The 18790-nt window shown below is 41.7% G+C and overlaps 1 protein-coding gene across 3 annotated transcripts; it reads right to left on the bottom strand.

Moving 5' to 3' along the window:
- Positions 1–536: 536 nt before the first annotated feature.
- On the bottom strand, positions 537–16809 carry cttn (cortactin). Of its 3 annotated transcripts, XM_004571852.5 has the most exons (16): positions 16647–16808; positions 14460–14568; positions 14274–14347; positions 14041–14170; positions 13018–13128; positions 12500–12554; positions 11299–11409; positions 10619–10729; positions 9436–9546; positions 8024–8134; positions 4463–4518; positions 4320–4389; positions 3977–4218; positions 3035–3164; positions 2522–2590; positions 537–2348 (listed from the first exon to the last, which is right to left on the bottom strand). In XM_004571852.5, exons 2-16 carry the CDS (start codon positions 14541–14543, stop codon positions 2212–2214), a joined length of 1602 nt encoding a protein of 533 aa, XP_004571909.3. In that variant the 5' UTR covers positions 14544–14568; positions 16647–16808; the 3' UTR covers positions 537–2211. The 3 variants fall into 3 exon arrangements, with proteins under 3 accessions (XP_004571909.3, XP_012780329.3, XP_004571910.3); XM_012924875.5 differs by lacking the exon at positions 11299–11409 and having other exon boundaries at positions 16647–16809; XM_004571853.5 differs by lacking the exon at positions 8024–8134 and having other exon boundaries at positions 16647–16807.
- Positions 16810–18790: the final 1981 nt, after the last annotated feature.

An 18790-nucleotide genomic window follows, 5' to 3' on the forward strand; every position in this document is an offset into this window, starting at 1 on the left:
CCTTTTTAATGCATGTGTCTCAGATCCCAATTCATTTTGATAAAAAAAGGAACAGTGAAATTCAGGCTTTTAAGTCTTTGTGATAATCTGAAACACTGGTGCACGGTCTTTTCAGTGTGCAAAAAAATAAATAAATGTGATAAATGAAACTAAAATCTATTAGCAATCATATACATGTCCACACTTTGAAACATAAAAATGTAAGCAAATTGGAGATGAACGAACTCTGCACACACTTAACAAAATTATTTTCCAAGTTGTAAATGGAGTCCCATCTGGAAACTTAAGTTTTAATACAACCAACATTTTCCAAGAGTGTCACAAGATCAAAATAATATGTATGATACTGTAAATGATGTAACCTGTCCTTGTTTGCAGTCACAGCAGTACTGGATGCATTTGCCCAAAATAGTCTACAGATATCATGACATCACTGCAATTTGTTAAACCCCCGATAATTTTTAAATGAATGCGAGACGTTCACTTAAAAATTAACACTAACTAAAAGCCTGAGGGCAAAAAAACAAAACCATAAACAAGCTTATTTAGTTTATTTATTGAAACTAAAAAATAAAAAGAACAAGCAGGTAATAATGTGACTCAAGCAAACAGAGGTACAGATAATACATTTAAAAAGGTCACTTTTTTAATTATAAAACCCAGAAGATGAATAAACGAAGAAACTCTCACACGCACGCACACACCTGTGGAAGCTACACTACTGCACTCCACAGACGAGCAGTTTGTCCAGCCTGCTGCCTGTTGGGAATTATTCATGTTTGGAGAACAGACTGAAGCCCTGTCCCTCAACATCAGCTGGATACATTTCCACAGGTCATCGTCACTGCCGACAACGAGAGGTCGCACGCACCGCTGGGTCATAGCGAAGGATGTCAGTTAGGCTCCAGAGCAGTCATCACAAAGCTTCACGTGTATATCAACATGACGCACAAAAACCTCCAAGCATTCCCAGCGACAAGAAAAGAAACCCTATAAAAGTCCTGTCCACCTCCACAGAAGAACACAGTGACGGAACAAAAACCCTGCTTTTATATCTAGGACTTCTTTCAAGCATTATAAAGTATGAGCTCTATGTACATGATTCAAAGCATGAAGTCTATGATTCAGCACTGCAGAATAGAATTCAAATAACACTGTGTCTTTATCTGGTGATTCACCCAAGTAGCACAAATGAATCTCTGGTGTTGTTGGCCCTGTGATTCTGAGAACAACTTAATAAAGGTAAGTTTTCTCCAACAGACACAAAAAGACTTATTCATACTACACGAAGCTCTAAACCACCCTCAGATTTCATCAGCGTGCACAGTTACAGTTGGAAGGGGGGTTTGGACTCCTGTGCAACACCGCAAACTACAAACACCAAGAAGCAAATGGGATCATTGGGTCATTGGACTGGACAGAATATAACCATTAATATACATGATAATCCAAAGAGGAAGGGAGATTTGTTTCCCTTCAAACTTCTCCTGCTTAAATTAAGGTTGAGCTACTACACAGTGAGCACCCTGAGCTCTGTGCACATCGTTTCAGATGTTATAAGCTCGATTTAGCCATTTCTCTGCTCTTTGGTGAGACTGAGAGTACTCTTCATGATGCAATCACTGCATTTCCTCACACCAACTCCTCCAGCTGCTTTTAAGGCTGGAAGATGTTGCTGGAGGGGGAACCATCTGCAGGCCACAGGACCGGGGGGAGAATAATTAGCCAATAATTATTCACTGACATACGGAGAAGCAACAATGCCTGATCAACACCTTGTGAAGCTGAACATGAAAAAAAAAAAATATTGAAAGCTGCAAAATGCAAGCTGGGACTGCATGACTGGTGTTAAAAAGTGAAATCAGCTCAGTCTCCAAATAAACTATTGGTTGCATCTTGTAGCTTTAACTCCTGCTAAACAGAGGTGCAAAGCTTTGTGCCGCGTTAAGCAGAGTATTCAGTCAGATAACCGGTTCTCCATTTTGTCTCCGATTTAAAAATAACTGAATAGATAGGAGAGAAGAAGAAGAAAAGCTGTGAGGAGCTCAGACATCTAGCATTGTGTCGGAACACTAAGATGACGTGAAGAGAGGGAGGGAAAAAGTAAAAAAGAGAGGAAAAAAAAAAGACCCAGGTGTGAGAAGGACAGTATCTGAAAACGTCTCCCTCCCCTTTTTTGCAAAAGCACGGGGAGACGGGTCATCATCGTCATCACTGCCGAACCTCCACATAGTTGGCTGGGAAAAGGCCGTAAGCACCTCTGCACACGCCTCGCCACCAGCCCTCGTCGATCATCTCAATGTTGGTGATGATGTCGTCGGGGTCAAACGAAATTTCGTCGTCGCCCGCTGAAATGGGAAGACATTCATGAAGAAGGAGCTCTAAATGTCTCAAGAGCTTACTGTTGATATGATAATGGTCAAAAACAAAAAAAACTGATCCTCTAAATAATTTCATCCAGGATCTAAAGTGCACTTTGATTCTTCTATAAAGGACATACACATATATACATAAACTCTACCTGCTTGATAGTCATATAGGGCCACAGCTGTCACCCCAAGGTCCTCCCCGTAGTCGTACTGCTGCGTGTCTGCAATTGAACAGTAGTTTAAATAAAAGCTTACAGAGCAATCAGGTGGTTCTACACTACAAGGAACTCTAACCTACAGATTAACAAAGACATGACGGTGCTATAAATGTTGTTTTTTCAACTAATTCCTTATTCACACAAATCTTTCTGTTTAATACTGTTTTAAAACAAAGTGTCATTTTCTACCTTTAGACAATAAAATAAAACAAAAAAACAATTACATAGCAAACAGCAGTTTGTCAGATGAAATGTAAGTAAAAGAATCATGAGTGTAACAGGTTTTAGTCCCTTCTTGGCTCCTGTGTCCAAAGTAGAAAGCTACACTGCATTAATGCCGTCCTGTAATGCAGTGTAAGCATTCCTGTGTGAATGCCAGAGGGGAAAAGCCACCAATAACACAACAATAATAATAATAATTAAAATAAATAAAATAAAGAGCTTCACCTTCTGCTGCAGACTCCTTGGGGTTCTGGTACAGATCATCGTGCGGTGTGTAGTGGCTCTGTGGCTCTGCCTCATACAGCTGCCCTCCATTCTCAGCGGTGTCGTAGGCCTCCTCCTCCTCCTCCGTGTTCTAACACAGTAAACACAGCATGTTAAAGACTGCAGCACTCATGTTAGAGAGAGCGCGCTGATTTGGAGAGCTAGCTTATACTATTGCCAAACTATACTGTAATAGTATTAGTAAGGTTTACCAGACACAGTAGCGTCTGAAACAACTCCAGTCCCAACAAGTTACAGTTTCTCCTGATCAAATTAGGTTTTTATATGTTAAAAAAAACAAGACCTGAAGACAATGTTTTAAAGTTTGGTGTCATGTATACTACATACATGCATCCAAGCTTTTCCTGGATAATAACACGATGATGATGATGATAACAATAATAATCCACTGTTGGTCTAAAACACAGCGGTGCCACAAAGAGTGATGCAAAAGTGTCTGTGTTGATGGGCGATCGTGGCTCAAGAGTTGGGAGTTCGCCTTGTAATCGGAAGGTTGCCAGTTCGAGCTTGGACAGTCTCGGTCGTTGTGTCCTTGGGCGAGACACTTCACACGTTGCCTACTGGTGGTGGTCAGAGGGCCCAGTGATGCCAGGGTCCTCTGTCAGTGCGCCCCAGGGTGGCTGTGGCTACAATGTAGCTGCCATCACCAGTCTGTGTGTGTGAATGTGTGGATGACTGGATGCTTTGGGGTCCTTAGGGACTAGTAAAGCACTATACAAATCCAGGCCATTTATGTGCTGAGTTCTCTTCCTGGGAAACAGTCTTTGTATAAAAACTTTGCAATCGCAATCAAGTCCTGTAAAAAACATTCTTTGCGTCATGGGCAGCGTCACAGTGAGCTTTAGGCCTAAACCTAAGCATTCAAAAATCACTACGACTCACCCCGTGGCTTCTACCTGGTTGAACCGCTGGAGTCGGGCTTGGGGTCGGACTGGGACTTGCAGCAGGGACAGGAGACGGGGCTTTGGCAGTCTCTTCAATTTGGCGGCGCGCTGCCTCCTGCTCTTGCTGCTCCTTGGCCTGACGACGCAGCCGCTCCTCCTCAGCCCTCTTTCTGTCCTCCTCCTCTTTCTGCTTGGCGATGTTCTCAAAGCGGGCCTTGATGCTTCCTGTGCTGCTGGCACCTGATGAGAACGATTGGGAACGGGGAGGAAACAAAGTGACGTCGACTACCTAGTTTCCTCAAGTTGTGACTAACAGACGGCTGATGATGAACGATGCTCACCGGCCTCCACAGGTTTGGTTTTCTGGTAAGCTGGAGTCAGCTTCTCCACATCCTCGAATGTGCTCGCGCTCTGCTCAATGTCAGACGTAACATGTAAGACAAGGCCCTCTACAGAAAAGTACACACAAACACGGAGTCCTTACCTTATCCATGCGATCATTCTGGACACCAAACTTCCCTCCAAAGCCTTTAGAATAATCTGGCAACAAAGAGGAGAAAAAGTGAATGTTATTTTGTGTCTAAGGACTCAACCACAATGTGCATCACCAGAGCCTGTGCTCCAGAGGAGAGCTGAAACGCACTCTCTGGTCCGAGTTCAGCTGAAGCACACTGTAGGTTGACTGGGCCGACTGAAGATGTGCAAGAATCAAAGAAGCAGGAGGAAAACGAAACGGGCTGACAGGAGAATGCTGACACAAGGAAACATTTGTTCATGCGGCCAACTCAGCTTAATCTCTGCAATGAAGAAGAGCTGTGTCCGTGCAACAATAGCAGGAAGCCTTCGTTTTAAAGAATAAATCAGAAATATGCAGTGTGGTCATACAGAATCATGCACAAAATATATGCATAAGCAAAACAAACAGCATCACGGCAGTGCCACAAACAGCCAGGGGTGGTGAACAGGGAAGGCCGAGGCGATATGATAGCTGCTTTCAAGTTATTCACGGGAACTGCCCCCTAATTGGCCCTTTGGACATTTTGTTTGCTGCGTTTATGGTTTCACTGCCTTTTACGTGGAATTTGCTGATATGATTGACAGAAGCAGTCTGCTGTTCGTCCCCCTGACAGACATCCTCGTAGGGTCGTTCCTGCAGCTGGATAAAAGATCCAGGCTGCAAACCACACAGTAGGGCTGGGCCATATCATACCGTCCATGGTAATACCGGTATAATATTGGGCAACGATAACAAAATGAGATATCGCAATAGAATATGGGTAAACACGCATGCGCAGTGCCTTTGTTTTAATACGCACATGGTGGAAAAAGCATTTCGGCGACGGAGAACGAGGAGGGTGAAAGCAGATTGTAGAATGAAACGGATGAACCAGAACTGGTTTGTAAAATGCTGCAGCTTCAGTGGTGTGGAACTGGTTTAGCTTTCGTCCGTCAGATACACAACAAAGCACTATTTATGGTAGAGAATGCTAGCGGGCCGTCGTTATTACCGTGTTGTTTGGAAAATACGGCACACTTAAAATCAATCCTTTGAATTTTCTGAAAGTCGACAGAGCCCCTTATAATCCCGTGTGCCTTATGTATGAACTCTGGTTGTGTTTACTGACCTCGAAACGGTTTTATGTGCACGGCGCTCGAAAATCTGTCAAATTTTTTAGTACGACTTTGCTAAGCTACGAAGCCGCACCGCTCGATGGATTGTCGGAGCATTACGGCTATCGTAGGCGGAGCGATACGTACTGTGCTTCAACATGATATCACCGTATTGTGTGTGTATAACCTCTTTTTAAGTGTTGTGGATATTATACATGGTTATGCTGAGGATATGTCGGCCAGTTTCCACTGGAAATGCCTTTTGGTTAAACTGTCAGCGAGGAATTTGCACTGTTACATTTTTATATAACTTTAATGCACATAAAAAACAGCTGCTTGTTTAAGTGAAAATACATTGATGGGGTTTTTTGCACTAATAAAGTTGTGGAGTTGTAAAGTATTTTGTCTAGTGTCAATTATATCGTCAGTTATATCGTCAGTTATATCGTTATTGCAAATTTTCAAATGTATATCGTGATAAATATTTTTGGTCATATCGCCCTGCTCTAGCACACAGCCTACTGGGAAACTACTGTCTGTATTCATAATGCTGAATTATTAATGTGTCACACTGGGTTATAGATATACTTACTGCATAAATTGAATTTATAAATGCCAAAAATAAGCGCACTACATTTTCTGTATAAACCAGCATCTATGACAGCGTATCGTCCATGTAGTGACTGATATCACTTCATCCAAAGTGAAGGCAGTTTGCAGCTGGTAGCAGAAGCTCAAACAAACTGTCATTCAAGTGCTTTCCTGTTATGTAAAAATAAAAATAAATAAATAATAATAATAATAATAATAATAGGCCGGGGGCACCTGAGCAGTGCAGACTTGATGGAAAGGATTCATATTGTGAAAACTCTTTGGCCGTCTAATGGAGAGGATCCAGGCAGGCGACCAGCAGCACCACTAAGACCTGAGGCCTGTACTACAAAGTTCAACATACTCAGTATATGCATATATTATCAGGCTACAGCCACCCCAACATCAGCGATGAGGCTTAGCCGCCACATAGAGGCGGTTATCAACTTGAGTCAAGTAGTTTGAGACTCACTGTTTTCTAATGCCTCACTACAAAGAGCATTCACACACAAAGGTCTGAAGACACTGGAGGATTGGATATGAATTTACAGTTGTGTTTTCTGCTCAACTGACAGGCTTTGTTGTTAAATTGTTGGTATGCTTTCTAATGCAAGACTAGTTGGTGCTAAAAAAACAAAAAACAAAAACAACTTTATTAGGTACACCTGTTCATATCGAATCAGCCAATCACACACTAAATGCTTTAAGACATGTAGACAAGCTAGAGTCCTAACAGAGCATCGCAATGGGGAAGACTATTTACATGACTTTGAACGTGGTTCAAATGTGCCTGTCTGGCACCAGCATGGCTTTTTGGTGCTCAAATATTTCAGAAACTGCTCATTAGGGCTGGGCCATATCATACCGTTCACGGTAATACCGGTATAATGTTGGACAACGATAACAAAATGAGATATCGCGATAGAATATGGGTAAAACGCGCATGCACAGTGCCTTTGTTTTCATACGCACATGGCGTAAAGTATTTTGCCTAGTGTCAATTACATCGTTATCGCAAATTTTCAAATGTATATCATGATAAATATTGTTGGTCTTATCGCCCTGCTCTGCTGCTCATCTCCTGGGATTTCCCTGTACATCCATCTCGAGAGTTTAGAGATGTGGTCCAAAAACAAAATGAAAAAAAAAAAGTCCACTGAGCAGCAGTTCTGGGCAGAAATACTTTGAGGCCAGAGGAATGCATCATGGCGTGTATCAACAGTTCAGGGTGCTGTTAGAGTGAGGTCACAAGACTCCAACTATTATCAGGAGATTCACGTAAAGGGCAGCTGGCAAATCTGACAATCGAAGCAATTCTGAAGGTAAAGCGCTTTATAAGAACCATTTACAAGAGGCCCCAACTGATTCTGGCAAGATGTGTCTAATAAACCAGCTGGTGACCGGCAGACTCACTTTAAGTGATTGTTAGTCCTAGGCGCCACTTTGGGATCACTATATCAAGGAGATCAGATAAAATTGAAAGTAAATCACTTTGCAGAACAGGCCTCTGGGGCTGGCGTGCCGGTGCCCGTTCACGGCTGTCTTGAACGCGTAACACTGCATCATCTCACTCACCTGCACTACTGCCTACATTTGTTTGTTATAACAGTCTGATAGATTCCTCTGCCCCTCCAAGGCCTTACAATAGGATTGATGACAGTAAACTAAAAGTCTCAGTCAGTGCTGCACAGGTGGGCGTGTCACTGTGGGAGTGGGAGGGGCTTCTGTCAGAGCCAGCCAAAGAAGCTAAGAGGGAGGACTTTTCATAGGAAGGGAAGGATCAGGAGGAGCTTTGTAAAAGGGAGGGTGGGGTTGGGTGACGTGCTCAGGAAAGTATCTGTGCCTTTTTGGGACTCGTGCTTGGCCAGGTTCTCCTTGTGCTCATAGCCCAGGGCACACTGGTCCTGCCTCTCCACCTCTACCCCATACTTCCCTCCAAACCCACGCTTATAGTCTGCAACACAATATATACACATATACGGACAGACAAACATCACACACATATTACAAAATACACACCGAATACATGTAAAAGACACACATATAGCGACAATGATGCACCCACCAGGCTGCGTGCTAACAGAACGACAAAGAAAAGGCCTTCGTGTTCTTGCCCGTTCACTCAGCACTCAATGTTCGGATTCACTGCGAATGGTTTTTACAACTATGAAGAGGCTTTTCCTCTTCAGCTGGTCTGCTCCCTCGTTACCTTCGTCTTCAGTAATGTCTCCTCTGCACATTAATATTTCCTCAGTTTTAGGAGAAAGGAATATTTGTGAACTGAAATGACTTTGAAAACTGAGTAACATGACGTCTGCTACCAAAAGCTGCAGAAATGGTAAAAGCACCTCGACAAATTTGTAGCCAGGGGTTATTAAGGATATGAAAACTATAGTTTAAGATAGGAACCGTGTATGATGATCCATCCAAGTAACAGATGGGAAGAGAATAAGCGAGAAGTGGAAGGAGATGATGGAAGGAGGAAGATGTTTAGAAGGACAAAGGAAGGTGGAAGAGGAAAGGATAAAAATGAAGGAGGAAAGGAACAAAGAGTAGGAGGAAGAGAAGGAAAGAAGTAGTTAATAAGAGAAAGGAGGAGTAAAGGAGAATAAGAACCAGGACACAAGAAGGAAGGAAGGAAGAGAAGAAAGAATCGAATGAAGGTTAGGGTGAGGAGGTAAAGGAGGAATAGGCCCCACAGAAACAGAACACAGCATGTGATTGATTGGAATCTTTCAGTTTAGGATAAGGACCCACTTCCCATCAAAGAAATGAAAGTATGAGAGCAGACATAAGAGTAATGTTTGAACTGCTCCCATTCATTTGCTGCATGAACATCTGATTGACAGGCCAACTTCTCTGACCATCTAGAAGTGGCTCTGCATAGAACTCACTGTGTGAATGCCTTTTAGTTTAGATTCATTTACATGCTTGTAATGTCCTGAACACAGCATCAGCTTAAGACCCGACATGCAAATATAAATCTGAGCTGTGGGTTTCGTTTCCGCTTTCTGAGCCATTTTTGCATGCTAGTTGAGGAAGTTGGCAACTTTTTAAACACCGCACTGGAGCCACAACAAAACCACATCTGAGATCGAGTACACGGCCGAGGAGGAAGTTTGGTTTCACGGTTGATTTGTGCCAAACTCAAACTTGTAAAGGTGGCCATTTTAATAAACCCTTAATTATTTCATATCGGCAGTGCATCCGTGCGAGTGTCACGCTCAAACACAGAAACCAACTCGGCACCAGTACCTTTCTGGGACTCGTGGAGCTGCAGTTTCTCCTGGTGGTCCCATCCCAGAGCCGATTTGTCCTGTCTGTCAGTCTGCACACCGAATTTGCCCCCAAAGCCCTTCACGTAGTCTGCAGGGAAACATGACACACAGACGCAGGTGTCTAAGATAAAATGTTTAATGACAATCTTGTAATGCTACTTTGAAAAAAACAACACTGCACCATTTACAAGCTACAGCAGAGAAAGTGCTTTAGTCACTTCTATCAGTGTGACACTAGTTTTTTTGTTTGACAAACTTTATATTTAAACATTATTTAACGTTTACTCATTCAATCCTAACAGCGGAGGCAGCTGCATGTTGCACATCATTCGTTCCAAACAGGAATTACAGTGAGCGGTATTAAACTCTGTCTGCTGCCCACCTATTCCAACAATGATGCTTTAAAACGCCTGACTGATTTATACCCAAACGTAGGTTACAAACACAGTCGGGGCATTGTGGAGGTCGTTTATGCATTTGATACGAGTCTTATCTGCTGTTGGCCAATGAGGCGTGACAAGCAAGCAGCTACACACAGCTGCTGTGCTGAAACTGCAAAATTACAGACAAGTCAGGACAGACATGAGGGTGTGACCTACTGAGACCCTCTGGACACAAAGCTGCTAATAACACATCAGCAGCGCGAGTTTAACAGCACGAGCTGAAAGCAAACAAAAGCCGTTTACTCTGTCGCTCGTTCTTTCACGGTAACAAGGAATCTAAGCAGTGAAAACAAGGTCACTGCACACAACAACAACTAGTATGTGATTTTTTTATAATAACAAAACTCATCCTATTATTACACCCTTCAAACTTCAGTCACAAATTATATAATAAATAATTAAAATCAGAGACAGTAACTCCCCTGTGTGAAGAATCAGCTCTGCATAGATGTCACCATCTGTGCGTCACATGCTCCACCGTTCTGACCCCAAAATTCAAATTAATGACTTTTTTTTCAGCCAAAATTACAAAACAAGTTTGAGGCCTGTGTGACTGTTGGGTTAAACGTTTGTTTGTAATCTGACCAACACCACTTGTGTCAATAAAATAATCTGCCATCAGTTTGTTTGCACGCGCTTCAACCGTGATCAAAATAAGAGCGTCTTTTTTTTTTTTAAGAAAATAAAATGTTCACAGCGAGTGCCGACTGCTGTTACCTTTCTGGGATTCGTGCCTCTCTGTTTTGCCTTGATACTCGAAGCCCACGGCACTCTTGTCCACCTTGTCCATCTCAACGCCAAACTTGCCTCCAAAGCCCTTGGCATAATCTGCCAAAGGCCCAGGGGAGAGGAGAAAACAAAGTTCAAAACAGAAAAACTCATTTTGCTTATGCATCAAGTACGTTTAGTTTATTCAACGTATGATGTTGTCTTCTGTGTCAAGTGGAAATGTGCTTATTGAGAATGTAGACAAAAAACAAAACCCCCCTACAGATGCTGACTACCTGATGGATGTTAAGGTGTTAAACAAAAACAGCAGTCCAAATTGAAACAGCCTCCCAGCCCCAAAAATAAAAAAAATAAACTGGAGCCATGGAATGAAAACATCGTATGTACAAAACACCATGTAAGATAACTTATAGTCTTTAATTAGAATGCATTTTGATCCAGGGCAAAAAAACAAAACAAACATGCAGCTCAAAGCAGTTAAGTTATTGTTGTGCAATCTCAAATAAGCAGGCTGAGGAATGATGGAATGAAGAAATGCAAAAACAAACATGATCTGCCAGGACCTGCAGGCTGCTGCGCAATTACAGCTCTAGTGTCTGTCTGTCTTCACTTTTGCCATCTTTCTGCAGATTAATGAGAATGCCATACGGCAGGAAACCTCGACAAACCTTTCTGGGACTCGTGTTTCTCGGTTTTGCCTTGGTAATCGAAGCCCACGGCACTCTGGTCGACTCGATCAGCCTGCACTCCGTATCGCCCCCCAAACCCTGTGGTGTAGTCTACATAGCAGAGCAAGGAGGAGGGAAGGGGCAAGGTTCAGAGATCAGGGTGAAGCAGTATGGGAGCAGTGATCGTGGAGCAGCCCAATTCCAAACTCCCTATTGACACTTCCGGGTGCTAGCCTCTGGGTCATTCCATTCAAAAAATAAAAACTTTATAAAACTTTAAATTTGGAAAAGTTTCCACTTGATCTCTGCAGAATCAGCTGAGATATTGACTTTAACAATAACTTGAGTCTATTTAATGAAACAGTCATATTACAGACTTCAAGTACATGGGAAGGTGGGCTGAAATTTGGCACCTTTGAATTTGAATATAAAAAAATAAAATATTAGAAACAAAAACAAGATTTTGGCTTCAGAGAGAGAGTTGGTGTAGAATTGATTTAGTTGCTTTTTAAAAAATAAATACATTTAAGCAGAGCTTGAATATGCTCTGCTCATTAGTGCTGAACCCTTCGCGTAGATCGCTCCTGCATGCTGAAATGCATTCATTGAATCTACTCAAGTTATTTTGCAAAAATCAGACCAATTCTGACAAGCTCAGGTGGCTAAACACTGACATTTCATGGGATGACTCAACAGCTAAGACAGAATCACAACAGTAAAGACAAACTAACAAGATTATCATGCAATCATATCATGCTTTTTTAATTACTCATTGAGAGCCATGTACATCTTATGTACACCTACTGTAGCAACAAGGGACAGCAATAAGGAAGCATTGGAATTGGGCAGATATTCAGGACTGTGGTTCAAAGCACTGTTGAGGGAATGAGCGCAACAAAGGTTGACAGCCTGGGTAAGCAGCCTCAGCACTGAGAGCCACGAAGCCTTCCTGAGTAGCAGGATCACTGCAGTCTGTAACTGTAGTTTGTTTTGACTCTATCCCAGCACACTGGGTCTAACAAAAACGCCATTATTATGTCTCAAATTCTAGCTTTAACCTGATTTTTTCTTTTTTATCCATCTAATCTATTACTAATGTGTCCACTGAGTAAAGCCTTAGTTCCATGTCCAGGACACTTTTGCATATCTAAAGAAGTCAAAACCAGCAGTTTTGCAAAGACATAACAAATAAGGACATCACCTTTCTGTGACGCGTGCTTCTCCGTCTTTCCAGCATACTCAAACCCAACAGCTGACTGGAAGGAGACAGGAAGAAGCAAAGCAGTTATTCTACTGATTAGACGCATTTAAAAGGTTTGCATTCGTAGCGTGCAATGTTGTCGAAGTTGTGTAAATGACATGCAAATAAGGCTGCCATGGCTGATTAAACTCAAATCTTCGTTTTTGTCATTTATGGAGAAGGTTTTGTGACACAGCATGCTTCCTTCTGAAACCTTAGGTCTGTAGTTTTACTTCCAGCCAAATGTGCATGAACACTGCTGTGCAGTAGAGCAATTACTCTTGATGTGGAGGAGATACGTTCTTTAGCAAACTTAAAAACAAAACATGACACATACAATACAATGCATCATTTCATTTTTGTAAAAAGAAGGTGTTGGGGGGGCGGGGCTTCATTTTACACAGCAGGAACATTACTAATAAAAAGTGTCTAAGAAAGTGTTGTGCTACTGTTCGAATGAGGTCAGCAACAGGAAATACCTGGTCAACACGGTCAGCCTGCACTCCAAACTTCCCCCCAAAGCCCTTAGAGGTGTCAACCTGGGAGCAGTGCTTGGACAGTTTGCTCTGGTAGTCGTGTCCAACAGCAGACTGTCAAGGTACAAAGACGCAAACGTAAATGCATGTAGATATTTAAAATGCTGCATAAAGCAGAAGACTGACAACGCTAATGAAAGATGGCAAAAAACATGAAAATAGAAGGAAAACTAGGCACAGCCAGCAGGAGGGGTATCGACTGTGGAACACTAACTACTGACTTAGCGCGCACACACGCACGCAGACACACACCTGCAAAAGCACGTAGCAAGCTGGCTGGTTTCAGCTACATGAGAAACCACAACTACAGGAACTACTAGTTTCAACCCTCCAAACAAAGAAACAAAATAAAACATTAACACTGTAGTACAGCTGTGCACACAAACAATGTGTTACACTTATTTTAACAAATCAGTCAGACTACTAGGAAATTGTTTCCATATTTTCATTGACTGTAACTACACGTGGTTTTCATCTTTTCATCAAATTCTACAATTTTGTCAAGTTGGAGTTGTAAAGTGAAAAAGCTCTGCAGCCTCAGACTACAGCACACTCCCTCACCTTGCCAGACGTGCTTATATTAGAATTGGTCTGTGGCGAGCATCAACCCTTAAACCCTTAACAACAATAATAATCTTTGGATGTCATGTGAAAGCAGACAGACCTGTTATGCAACAGGTAGGGTCATTCCCTGCAGTAGAATTTGCCATCTTTGTTTTCCATTTATGCACAATTTTAAGCAAGACCTATTAGAATTTGCAGTTGGGGAACACTGATCCCTACTCTTTACAATGAAAAGCAATTTCAAATGTCTTCAATGATTCACAGACAGACAAGTTCCTACAATACAAACTGTAAAGGATAGTTCATGTAATTCTTACCAATCTATAAGAAGAAAAACAAAACGACAACAAACAGAATTTGTGTGTCTTTGATCGACTGCACAGGTCTTACTGCCTCCCTCACCTTGTCCATTCGATCTTGCTGCACTCCAAATTTTCCTCCATAGCCATGCGAGGCTTTGGGCATGTTCTCCAACTCCTTCTGCTTCAGGTTGGTATGCTCCGTAGAAACAGTCTCACGCAGACGGTGTATACTACACCAAAGACAACACGGTTAGGACACACAATTTGTAGATTTCCCACAGTGCATTTATTCCCAAAAGGAGGAAAAAAAACCTAAAACAGTCGCATCCTTACTCTATGTGCTCCTGATGGCCTGAGCCAGCCACCGTCTTGGCTCCCCAGCGCTGCTCCTTCTCAGACACATCATTCTAGTTTTTTAAAAACAGAGTAATAATGTCAAAGCCAAGAACACTAGTGAGCAAAATAAGATTTTATTTAAGTGAACCAAGAGGAACTAGAAACAGGAGAAAATACAGGTACCTCAAAGTCGGGGTCAGTCTCCCAGTCGTCGCCTCCATCGTCTACAGACACATTGACTGACTGTCCAGCTGCTGCCTTCCACATGTTTGTGAACCGTATGCCACACACACTGAAATAAATTAAAGACAAATATTTTACACAAGTTGAAGAGGTAGAGGCGTCTGAGGACAGGCTCAAATTTGAAGCGACCTGATGGCTAAAGTTCAGGAAACAACGAAACTTAAAAATATACAGATCAACATTTCAGTCGCATCTGAGCCCACTGACATTCTGAGGCACAACTAGAGTATTATTTCAGTATTACCATTTTATTATTGTTTCCCCCACTTTTCTTCCAGAGAACATTAGTTCTATTAAGGAGCGCAAAACCTATTCCACAAAAGCTCAGTCCCAGCATACACCACCTTATTATCAGATATGCAGATATCAGTCTGCAGGGCATCACTGATGCACATTTATCTCTGCATGCTCTGCAGAAAGTAAATTTATAACTTGTAAGTATTTTCTAACACCTTTCTGCAGTAAAAGGTTTGGGATTTAAGCTTTTTTACTTTTACATTGAAAATACGCTAACGTCAAAAGAGCTTGATGTGGCGAATCCAGAAATCTGGATCCTCACATGAGCTTAAGTTGGACTTGTGAATAAATGTTAGTAATAAATTAGGACTGTGGCCTTTACCATACATGTTGTCATTTTACTTGACAATTACTTTTCATCTGATTCAATCAAATTCTTTTATCACTTAGCTGTAAATTCAGGTAAATGCCCTTTCCATAATTCCATAAGGATATTTAATTTAAGTGGGTGGATGTGCCAAATTTTCTTGTCGGAGTAACTGAAACAAACCACCAAGCAACAACTGAAAAGCAGTAAAACAAACAAAAAAAAATTCTTATAAACTTGCTTTTCTTTGGAACTTGAACAGTATGTTTGCTCTGCAATTCAATTTTTCTGTGTTTACCCAAAAAGACATAACAGTGGAATTTATGTTGTTTTTATCCAATGATGACAAAAAAATTATTTGTATTTAAATCAAACTAAAGAAAAGCCCAAGTATGCAATCAATGCTGTTTTTTGGAGGTTTTGTGTAAGTTCTGAGTTAATAAATGATCAAATCGATCGACTCATCAACTAGTCTGACAAAAGCTGCATTGATTACTTATAACTACGTAAAAGTAGCTGCACATAAGATCCATGTTAAGCTTAAATGCATTTCTCTATTTCAGCATTGACTGAATACAAATTAATGACTGCTGGTACAACGAAGCAAGACACCCGACTACACCAAGTCCTCTACGCTTATATAAAGTGGACGATTAACAATCTGTAAATTCGCTTATGACATGCGGCCTGTGATCGCGCATCTGTTAGGAACAAACGCTTTCTGTGGCAGTCCCCACTCCTGACTCAGCACCATGTGGGCAATCAGCATCTGTGTTCAATCAGAGGCTGCGGGAGACGTGGCTCCATTCATCTCAGTACAGAGAACAGAGGGAAGGCATCGGGACCAGGAAACTGTAACCTGGCAAGTCCCTACACCAAATGTGTGATTTGTGTCCCACAACACAACCACACCCATCTGCTGCTCACATCGAGCTGCTACTCTCCTTGACCAGGCCTGAGACACGAAAGTCCACTTAGGTGTGACTGTGGTGCAAATAAAATGCAGATAACAGGGAGCAGTCGGCACAGTTGACTATTCCAGTCCACATAGGAAATTTCCCTGAAGCTCTCTGTGACATTGACCTTAATGGTTTTCCTTGCCTCGGTAAAGTAGGCCAGACTTCATTTGTCAGGACTCAAACATGAACCCGTTTTTGCCATAAAAACGGGTAATGAAATTATGTGGCGTGTTTCTGCTGATGGTCTCAACGGGAACACTGACACAACTGTCAGTGATTCAGGCTTTAATTACGGTTTGAACCGGGACACAGGCTATGGAATAAGATGTACACCTCATCAATGCTTACTGACACACGACGAATCAAAGTTAGATGTCCAAGAGCGGTAAGAAAACTATAAATTACTTAAATAACTGGAAACTGTGTCAGTCTAGCTGTGGTATTTCCTGTTCCAGTTTTCAGCTAGCTGGCTGGCTAAAGCTAACATGCCTTCTGGAATGATGAAGCGCTTCGGCTCGCGCGGACACGTTAACGCGCTCCACCGAAATAATAGTTCATGCTCACCGTTTGCTACAAAGCTAGCTCCGAACAATTGAGTGTTAAAACTCCTCCGGTAGGATATGGTCCTGTCGCAGCTGTAGCTTCGACGGAGAAGCGTTTGTGGATCAGCTCGCGCTCCCTCTTATCTATCCGCGCGACTCTTCCGGCTCTCCCAGTATCCCGTCCTGTTCGCCACAGCGTCAACGTCACAAGAGGGCGTTGCGCGACCTGTTCGTGGTTTTCTAAATGGAATTTAGTGGAAAAACAGATTTCTTCTAATGCTGCAGCTTAATAAAGCCGCAGGGAACTGGTGTTTTCATTTTGTTAACATGGGAATGTATCCAATAAAATCAGTGCTAGGATACGAAATTACGAAGAGCCTGCCTGGATTTGCCTCACATTTATACAGCACTTTAGACTTAAAGTCACATTTTAACTATACCTTCATCATTTGTGCCTACAGTCACCCCAAAGACGCATTTTAAGTCAGGAAAAACACTATAAGCCTGCTTTGAGTCCCGCTGTTTGTCCAAAATTAATAAAACGACTGTGCTTTGATAACAAACAAACTTATAGCAACCGAGTAATTATTGCTGGTTCATTGCTCTCTTTGTCATGGATTTTCTCACACACATCTATAATATTCTGTAGTAGATGCTGTGTTTGTGCAGAAAATGTCTTCCCACGTTACTTTTCACGGTTTACTGATTTTTCTGATGGACATCGAGCACAGAGATGGGCTCAGGAGCCTCAGGTTGAACACCCTTGGGCTAGAGGGAACCCAACCATAAACCTTTGGTCGTGGTTTACTTTTTTGAAACGAAAGTTAGCCCTTCTTCAGTAACTACGTTGATTTTCTACTGTTTGGTTATCACAACTTTCTCAACAATTTACTGAAATTATTTGTGCAAATTATTCGTTTTTATTCTTGTCACATCTATAAATAGATCTTATTTAGAGAGAAAAAATCCTTCCAAACAATTTTGAATTTGATTATGTCCTTTGATTTTTCTTTTTCTTTTTTTTTTGAATTTCTCTGAGCACTGCATGTTCGGACTTTTGGGGTGCATTTGCTGGGATGTTCACTCCTGATGCATGAATGTTTTCCACTTTCTCATTTTAGAATGTTGGTTTTCAAGTTTTTTGGAAAACTTGAAAACCCCAGAGAATCCCCGGGACGGCGGGGATTCTCTGGCTGGCTGGAGCAGCGTCTAATAACCAACTCGCAAAATAAAACAAAATAAAAACAAAACAACAAACACAAAAACACCAGACATCATGATACAGACTTATAATTTGCACCGATGTTTTTTCTAAATTCTATACATGAAAAGTGAGCGCGAGAGCTCTCTGTGCGCCTGCTCGCTGCTGAAGTCAAAGTAAAACTTTATTGTCATCAGTAAAGCTCAATAACAATTTAAAATGTATAATTTACAGTTTGATGATTTAAAGTCTCTCACACAACCAGGCTGCTTCCAAATAGAGCACATTTCATTCATAATGATGTAAATCCAAGCCCATTATGTATTCATGATTTGAATCCTGGGTTGTGCGAAATCCAAGAAATGCACCCTAGACAAAGCGAGTCTGTGAACTAAGGTGTAGGTCTGTTAGGTTATGTTGTGGTGATCCTCGATATGGGGGATTTGTGTTCATACTGGAGTGCAAAATTAAAACCAATGGAAGATGAACAAGAAAAGTTCAAAGCCATCAGGTGCTCAGTTTAGAAAAAATAGAAAAGAAGAGGAGGAGAAATGAGCAAAAGATGCAGGTAAGCAGATGTGTCATTGGATAATGGCAGGTCATCCTGAAACTATCAGAATCAGAATACTTTATTTAATACTTTATACTTTATTATCCCTAAGGAAATAATGTGGGTTACAGTTGCTCCAAAAAGAAATGGTAAAAATAGTGACAGTAACAGACTAAACTCCAAACAATACATTATGTTACAGATTTTAATATTAATTAGTCATTGTCAGTTGTTGATTTGTCCTGTTCTCATTGTATGACGAATTATGATGGCTGTTTGGTAGCCGTTTGCATACTATGGATACTCTCTCTCTTCATGTGTGTGTGTGTGTGTGTGTGTGTGTGTGTGTGTGTGTGTGTGTGTGTGTGTGTGTGTGTGTGTGTGTGTGTTTCTCTGGTGAAGTTCAGTATGGTTC

Source organism: Maylandia zebra, linkage group LG1 (assembly GCF_041146795.1).
Source record: "Maylandia zebra isolate NMK-2024a linkage group LG1, Mzebra_GT3a, whole genome shotgun sequence".
Lineage (NCBI taxonomy): Eukaryota > Metazoa > Chordata > Actinopteri > Cichliformes > Cichlidae > Maylandia > Maylandia zebra.

What these genes read in the sequence shown, in the direction of transcription:
- cttn (XM_004571852.5), bottom strand. Translation starts at nt 14,543, where the DNA reads ATGTGGAAGGCAGCAGCTGGACAGTCAGTCAATGTGTCTGTAGACGAT. An exon ending in GGCCATCAGGAGCACATAGA is followed by an intron (nt 14,171 to 14,273) that starts GTAAGGATGCGA and finishes TCTTTGGTGTAG; the next exon opens with TATACACCGTCTGCGTGAGA. An exon ending in AGCAAGATCGAATGGACAAG is followed by an intron (nt 13,129 to 14,040) that starts GTGAGGGAGGCA and finishes GTACCTTGACAG; the next exon opens with TCTGCTGTTGGACACGACTA.